The sequence below is a fragment of the Chaetura pelagica genome, unplaced genomic scaffold (assembly GCF_000747805.2).
Source record: "Chaetura pelagica isolate M959 unplaced genomic scaffold, ChaPel_1.0 scaffold246, whole genome shotgun sequence".
NCBI classification, from domain to species: domain Eukaryota; kingdom Metazoa; phylum Chordata; class Aves; order Apodiformes; family Apodidae; genus Chaetura; species Chaetura pelagica.
In genome coordinates, this window is record NW_009953647.1 from 1,581,057 (window position 1) to 1,589,682 (window position 8,626).

General features: G+C 44.1%; 1 protein-coding gene across 1 annotated transcript in view; it reads left to right on the forward strand.

The window, feature by feature from the left end:
* Positions 1–2,155, forward strand: part of RGS2 (regulator of G-protein signaling 2) — a 7,789-nt gene extending 5,634 nt beyond the window's left edge. The window contains exons 3-6 of the mRNA XM_009999930.1: positions 208–309; positions 406–467; positions 1,359–1,525; positions 1,961–2,155. Of these exons, the coding sequence (XP_009998232.1) occupies positions 208–309; positions 406–467; positions 1,359–1,525; positions 1,961–2,155 (526 nt within the window). The remainder of the gene's footprint in view (positions 1–207; positions 310–405; positions 468–1,358; positions 1,526–1,960) is intronic.
* The last annotated feature ends 6,471 nt before the right edge of the window (positions 2,156–8,626 follow it).

Sequence of the window (8,626 nt, forward strand, 5' to 3'; positions counted from 1 at the left end):
AGCAGAGCAGCTCGCCCGCCTCTGCTCCCTGCCGCTGTGCCTTGGCTGGCACCGGGCCTTGGGGTTTCGTGCCCTTAGATCCTCTGGGTCGCTCTCCAGGTGCAGAACTGGCAAAACAGTGTCTGGAAAACTTTTGGCAGTAAAGAGGCTGGTGTCTAGAGCCTTTTGAATTGTCATTTTGAACGTGCGTCTTCTTTGTTCTTCCAGCATTAAAGATTGGAAAACGAGACTGAGCTATTTCCTGCAGAACTCTTCCAATTCTACTAAAATGAAATCTAAGAAAGTGGGAAAACACCGCACCTACTTCAGGTGAGTTATGAGAAAGAGACTTTGTTTAAATAACTCAAGTGTTTTATTAAAAGCAATAAAGCAATGGAGTCTAATATTCTCCATCTCTTTCTGCAGACCTTCCCCTGAAGAAGCCCAGCTGTGGTCAGAAGCCTTTGATGAACTTCTTGCTAATAAATGTAAGTTTGTCTTCAAAAAGTAACATTCAAGAGCCAAGGAGTGGTGAAGTTCATATGTCTGCAGGAGGTTGCTTCCTTTCATGTCAGAATTGTACCTTTCTAATGTAAATAGCTTTGATTCTGGTTTTGAAAGTTAAATGCTTTAAACTGCTTAAAGCCAGAATTTACAGAAGTGCTCTTTTAAAAAAAAAAATATGCTCAAGTAACATTAAAACATCAAGAATACTCTACTCATTGTAGTGGAAATTTTTCTGTAGCCCTTGTAGTTATACCTATCAGCCTGGCTTTCCATATGGGAGAAGAGCATTTGTTGACTGAGCTTACTGCTTAACCAAGACAAATGCATTCAAATAACTTGGGAACGATTCTGCAACACAGAAGTTCAGTGATCTCAGGGTTTTACTGTAGCTCTGCAGTGAAAGGCAAAGGAAAAGCACTAGACAGCAACGCCAAAAGACTAAGGAAGAATATTACCATTTACTCTTTGAACTTGAGTCATCCTTTCCACTGCAAAAAAATATTCCAGAGGTTTGTTGCCCAGTCATAAATATTTACTCTGGTGCAAAGATTAACAGAGGAGATGCCATCTAGAGAGAGGGTTTTTTAAGATACCTGCAGGCATCACGAAAGGGAACATGCTGACTATAAGTGACTTTCATTTTCTGCATTTCCCTAAAAAATGAGTGACTCAAAGTGAAGCCTGCCAAGCTGTTAGTGTTAATTTGTTTGCATACATAAATGTGGATTTTTTTTTTTTATATTGCTATGATATCCCTAAAAGAACCAGATCAAAACTACAGCAAAACATTTTGGTAGAAACAGATTTGACTAGTGGATAAATTCAGGATTCCTGAAATAGTAATGGATGTGTATTTTTCTTTGTTTCCCTAGATGGTCTTGCTGCTTTCCGAGCTTTTCTGAAATCTGAGTTCTGTGAAGAGAACATTGAGTTCTGGTTGGCCTGTGAGGACTTCAAGAAAACCAAGTCACCCCAGAAGCTGACATCAAAAGCAAGAAAAATATACAACGACTTCATTGAAAAGGAAGCTCCCAAAGAGGTAAAGAAAACCTATTTAAATGCAAATCCCCTGTTCTCTGAGTTCTTACAGCTTTTCTTTATTTCTCTAAACTGGCTTTAAGATACAGATTCCAAACTGCATTGTTAATATCTGAGCATGAATGTGCCTCTCTCCCTAACTGCCTTTTTACCAAGCTGTAAAATGGCACAAGCAGTATTTTAGAATTTCCATCTTTCCAGGAAAAGTCAACAGCCACATTTAACACCTGTAACATATTTGAGTTTAGCACTGATAGGCAGTATATCTGATTTACCTTGGGGTTTGTATAAAGGAAGAATTTTCTTAATGGAAACTTAATTATTTTGACCCTGTAATAATAGGGTTTTGCCTTTGACCTCTTCAGAAATTTTACGTTGCATGTACTTTCTTGAATTCAGTTCTCCAAAGTAACTGTCGGATTTTCTTCCATTTCAGATAAACATAGACTTCCAAACCAAGAACATGATTGCTCAGAACATTCAAGAAGCCACACACACCTGCTTCAGTGCAGCACAGAAGAGAGTTTACAGCTTAATGGAGAATAACTCATACCCACGATTTTTGGAGTCTGAATTCTATCAGGAGCTGTGCAAGAAGACACCCATCACCAGAGCTGCCCAGGGGACATGAGCAATGGAGGAGAGTGATAAGAAGCCTCCCAGCTGGTGAGGAAGCCACCCACAGCTCATGGCAGCGTCCTTACTGAAAGGCTGAGATACCGAGTGCTCAGTCTGTTTGCTGTGCAAGGACACACACTGACTTTGGTGCCAAGCTGATGGCAAAGAGTGATGCTGGTGCTGTTGGAGGGCAGTCAGAGGGGGTGGCAGGGCCGTGCCAGCCAACTGTTGGCCACCGCTGCCCTGCAGGACTGCAGTGAGAGGGACTCCATGAGTTAGATGAAACCGCGCGGTGCGAGTCCTTCTGTCGTGGCTGAGGTGGCGATGCAGCAGGGCGGAACAGAGCTTCTTTCTTGTAAACAGAAGCTGTTCTGTGCAGTTGCACTGTGCTGGCAACTTAAGTAGTTGCTCACGTATTTATTTTTCCTAAACATCAACCAGTGTTGCCATTGTCAGCCACTCAGTGTTCTCACTGGTTCTGTAAACTGCCTCCAGCTGCAAAGAGATGCGTTGGTTTCTGTGCAACAGCTTCCAAACAGTAACACCACTGTGCAGCCTGAAGTGAGGCAGGGATATAACTCTGTTCCCAGAGGAACAGGTTCTGCAGCTAAAGTATGCAGGACTGGGTTGTGTCAGTGGGTCTGCTTGAGGCCAGACTGAGCTGAAGGCAAAACTTGGCCAAGGCGAACAGGAGCTGTACAGTATTATATTTATATCTGGATTATGATTGTGTTGAATGCTGCAATAACATCATAATTCTGTCTTGAGGACAGCAAGCTTCAGTGAAGTATATTACTGTTTTTAATAAACTATTTTGATATAAAATTTCTTTTGTTGCACTTAATTTGTTTTGCATGCACACGGGTATACAATCTGGCCCTAAACTACAGTGTCTTGGGACTGCATATCCTGGGTGTGATCTTAATAAGGCCAATTTTAAAGCAGTTAGTTCTTAATCTACCAGGCAAGTGTTTTGTTTGGGAGTTTTTTTAGCAGAAGAAAAGTAAAAAGCTTAACAGGTGAGACATAGTCCATTGCATCCACTGTCTTAACCACCTCCCTGTTAAACCAATCTCTAAGACAGTGCAAGGCACATGGATGGCTACACATGACAGAGCAACTGGAGAGCACCAGTAGTCCTTTGAAGCAGCCACAAGCAGTCTCATTGCTGCTGGAGGTCAGAGGATGCTACTTGTAATAGAGGTAGTAGCACAGGCTGCTGCTGCTCAAGACCTCTGCTTCAAACAGGGCTGAGGAGGGATTCAGTATTGGGCTGTAAAACTCATGCAGGGACAGTGGAGGTGATACTACAGTAAAAGCATCTGACTCCCTGGTAGGTGAGTGCATTTTAGGGGGAAAGTTATTATTCCACACCAATTTTTCTAACTGACAGCATCCAAACCCAGTACTTCCAAAACACTCCATAATTTTAGTTCTGTAGCCATTTAGGTCCTGGCTCTAGCTATTTTGACTCCACTCCTCAGGTTACAGCTCTGATTGCTCAGTTCACTTATCTCCACAGCCATCTCTTCTCTAATGCTCCACTACTCCAAGCATCAAGAAAATCCTAACTACAGAATTTTCCACTTCAATTAAACATCCAAAGACTGCTCAGAAGCAACTACTTCATGTACGTATATAGATATTGCAGGATATAAAGCAGTGTGTATATATATGTACACACACAGATATGTATACTTGTAACACTGCCTTTGTACATGCCAAGAGGCAAATTTGGTACCACTCCCACTTGGCTGTAGCCCCATTCCTGGGGTTGTGAGACCAGCTCTCATGCGGCTAAACTTGCTGATCAGTGAAAGAAGCGTAAGAAAAACTCAGCACAATAATTTACTGCAGCAGAGACAAGTTTTTTTCTAGCTAGAAAAAACAGATTTGGGCTGATAATTGACTTTGTAATCTAACAAAGTAACTTGGAGAGCATAAAAATAGACATAATTATACCTATTAATGACTCAGAGCCACAGCAGGAATAATTCTGTGAAGCTTCATTGGCTTCAGTGAAGCTGCATTAATCTGTGCCAATTTGGGATGTGGTAATTAACCACCACTTGGTGTCTGGTTTCAAGGAAAGAAACACTTCTAGTTTCAACAGCTGGCAGAACTACTTATAGAACAGTATGTAGTTCAGAGGGGAAATTAGGTGGGGCTTTTAGGCAGGACACCACTGCCTGAGGGCTGTTCTTGTATATTTTTAAGATTTGAATCGTGAGGGTTGTTTTTTAGGATGTATGTGCAGGCAGCTCCATGGCTTCCACAGAGCATGTCACTGGGGTAGCAAACCCACCAAGCCATACTGAATCCCTCCATGGTCTGCCTGCAGTATCTGAGAGCCCTGGTTTCAAGGCTAGTCTTTGCATAAAAATAGTTTGGTACATCAAGAGAAAGAAAAAAAATATGTAAATTTTTAAAAAAACCTTTTTTTTTTGGTAAAATGTACCATATCTGTCCTCACAACGTTCCTTCCAGTTATTGCTTTTCCAGTTTTTGATACAAGCCCTGTTTTCCCAACACCCAGGGATAAGTTTCACCAGAAAAAAGGGCTCAACAGGCACAGTGGGAATGCTGCAGCCCCCAAAAGATTGCTATGAACACTTCCTGGAGAAATCCAAAACCACTGATTGTTTTAAGAAATGCTCCATCCATAATCTGGGCAGTGTCGCTGCTGCACGTAGTATCAGTACTCAGGTATCAGTATCCAGTGGCAACCAGCAATAAACTGCTCATTCCCCTCATCCTGGCTGAGCAAGTCACCCTCCCACCCAAGGCCTGCTGTGCTGGACACTGCCCAATCCACCAGGGAGAAGTCTGGGAAGGGCAAAGGGAGTGCAGCAGAACTGGGGTCCCACTGGCCAAGGGGAAGCCTCTAATATGCAGGTGGCCAGAACACAATCCTTTTTCTTCTCGCTTCCATCAAGCTTTAGAACTGCTCCAGCCCATATCCCCATTGACAGCCACCAGGGCAGGAAAATAAGAAGGGACCCTGACAGGGAACAAAGTTCCAGGAACTATAGCTGCAAAGGAGCACAGATTCCAAACAAGTCTCTAGACAAGCTGAACATTTTTAGAACAAGGACTCGCTGCAAAAAGCAGAGGAATGAGAAGTGGACAGAGTGGTGGGTCAGCGGGCAGCCCAGCTCTGTCCTGGCTCCAAGTTCCAAGAAAAAGAATGCCAGTTCATGCACTGCTAACATAGGAAATACTGGCAAGTCAGGTCTGGGGGTCTAGGATTGCTGAAAAATACCAGCAAATCTGGAATAAAGGCAACTTTTGGCTGTCCACGTATCACTTTTTAAACCACAGTCTCGCAATATGTGGTGCTTTCCTAGCTGCTGGAGGCAAGCTCTTCCCCTGCTTTCCTGTCACAAAAAACTACATTTCTTACTCTCATGATTATGAAGAAAAGTTTGAAATTGCAACTGGAGTATCCCTAGTAATTCCTCAAATCAGAACTTAATGCAAAAACTATGCAGTCTTTTTTTCTTTCTTAATTATTATTATTTTAAATACCTAACTTTCTAAGCCAGCCTTGTGCTTTTGGGAAACTAGATCATGAGGTTCAACTGTTTGGATCCAGCTACAACTGATTTTTTTTTAATTTTTTTTTTAAGGACTTCCACTGACAGTGCAGCATAGGGCAACCTGATAGGGAACCCTCTGTGCTATCAGGAGAAAAAAACATATAAAGTAATCTCCTAAAACATGAAACCAAAGCACCTGACCCTCAGCAAGTGCCCTCTGGCCCAAAGACTGGAGAGGACGTCTGAGGAGAGGGTGAGTTCAGGAGCAATGCTGACCCTCCACTCCAGCCCAACAGGAAAGCAATGTTGTACCATGAGCAGGTAGAGATGAAGTGCTCTTGCTCCATGGATTTATGTATCGTGGCTGAAAAAGGGCACCAGGACTATAAATAAAATCTGCATTTCCACTCAGACTTCCAGATCTCTATTTGGAGACGGGGACACTAATGACGGTTTAAAGGACTTTATAAGCAGGCATATGTATCTGGAAGGGTTTGTTGGATGAGGCTTCATAACCAACCAACTTCCATAAAGCAGAAAAGTGACCTTTACAAATAGTTTTAAAATCTTAATGAGTTCTGGCAGGGACGTGGGGGAGGACAGAGGCATAAATTTGACCTAGTGTGATTCAATTGGGAAAAACTGGTCAGACCTGGGACAGTATCCAAAATTAATTTTCCTTCAGGTGGCGAAACATTACCAACAGCTTCCCCTCATTGCACTAGCACTGCAATACCCAGTGTCCCTCCTGGCTCACACGTGTCAGGAACAAACTACCAGATAAAGCTACTACATCAAGCCAAGGTTCATCCCCGTGAATGGCCAGAAACCAGGCTGGTGATGGGCCTACCTGAAATACAGGTCCTTGATCCATCCAGGAGAACAAGCTAGAAATGAGATTGAACCTACAGTACAGCCCAGGGAAAGATGTGGCCTTTAACAGGCTGAGCTTAAATGAATTCCTGGCCAGTGGGCAGGAGGTGGGGTGGGGGCCCAGGTGGAGCTGCTCAGGGCAATTAAAGTCATTAATGTCCTCAGGGTCCTGACACTACTGTGAAAGAGCCTTTTTCTGAGGGCTGTAGTGCTGGTCATGTGAGTCAATCAGCTCATGACCCCAAAGCAATCTGAATTTTTGAGGCAGCTCTGTGGTTGGATTTGTGGTGAGCACCCTCAGCTAGTAGCCTTGGCCAGTTTTGTAGATCTGCTAACTGGCATTAGCCTGAGTGCTGTCACGGGGAAACGATGGCTGACCAGCACAGAAACCCAGGGAAAATAGTCCTACTGTTAATCTACGTAGGAGTTTAAAATGGGAGTCCTTTGGCAATCTTTCATTAAAATAATAATTTAGATCAGAGTTTCCAACTACGAAGTACCCATGAGCAGCAATTAAATGATGTTCCATTAAAAATATTAAATATTCCATTCAAGATAATGTAATTGACAGAAATTATTACTTATGTTCCCCAGCCAGTTTTCCCACTTGGGATCTCATGGAATAAGTTGTGTTTCTGTGTTACAGATTTAGATCAGAGAGCAGCTCTGTGGCTTCTTGGATGGGAGCCTGACTTTGGGCTTTCAGGGGACATGGCATTTTTATAGTATTTATAGGGCTCGGAAAGTCAGCTGTCCGGTATGGAAAAGGCATTCAGGAGCAGAGTGGGCTGTTCATGGAGGCAGTGTTTTCCTTCACTTTTGTGGATGTCCAGGGGAAATTGAAATAACAGGAGGATGGCAGGACACACACATTATGGAGGGGCAAACAGGAGCTGTGCTAGCAGTCTCCTGTTCCAGCTACCGCTTCTAAAGGCTGACAGGACAAACCTTTTTTCTGGGATCAGCTGATGGGGAGGTGAAGGGGCACTGGGGGAAAGCCATCCCTGCCACCCCGGGGCCATGACAGCTGTGGCATGTGCAGAGGTTGGAGGCTGCCCCCACTCCCAGCAGGCTGCACGCTGCGTCAGAGGGATGACGTGTTGCGTGTGGCTGCCCTCCCTGGCGCCCGCCCAGGCTCAATACGTCTGTTTGCAAGGCTGAGCTGTCTCCTGACTTGGCTGAGGTTGGGTCCTGCTGTTTACTTTCCCTGATACCCTCTGTGGGCTGGGACCAGGTGTCTGAGCACGGGAAGGAATGACTGCCAGGCAGGCCAGGACTCTTCCAGCTGCCTTTGGTGGCACCAGCAGACTGAAATGCCGCTTTTGGTGTTCATTGTTCCTGCAGGCTGCTGGGTTTCAAAGCAGGGTCCTCTCATTGTCAGAAGGAGAGGTCAGCTCCCTCGGTGGCAGTCCTTTGAGACAAGAACACCAGACAAATACACAGTGTAAATGAGTCACAGCTCAAAGCTGAGGGAAAGATCAGCCATGATCAGATAGCCACGGAGCTTTATGGAGGGCAGGGTAGAGTGACGTAGCTGTGTGATCCCACTGGCTGCATTTTTATGATGCTGTGGAGATCATAATGGTTTCAACAGACAAATGTCTGTATGAACACATAGGTAGCCATTGAAAATGTATGGAATTTACTCAATAAAGCCTCTTACCTAACTCTTAGACACAAAAGCAAGGTGGTCTGCAGAGGTGGCTGTGGAAAGAGGTTGGGTTAACCTGATGCAAAGGGACCAAATTAATTTTTATCTGAAATTCTGACAACTAGGTTATGTCTCTAGATAGACACTTAGAAAGCAAGGCCAAATCTGTCATTTTGAGGAGATCACTAAGCCAGGAGTCAGCTCAGCATCCATACAGCTCTTTCTGTAAGTCAGCCAGGAAGGAACAGAGGATTTCTTTTTGTTAGCACTAAAGCAGTGACATCAACCTCTCCATTTTCCTACCCTAGTATTTCCTAACTGTTTGGTGGGTCTGCACTCCCACTCCAGATAGAAGCTATCACACCTGTGGGGGGCTGTAGAAATGCTTTGGTTACCCCAAAGCCTTGCTGCTGTATGTATG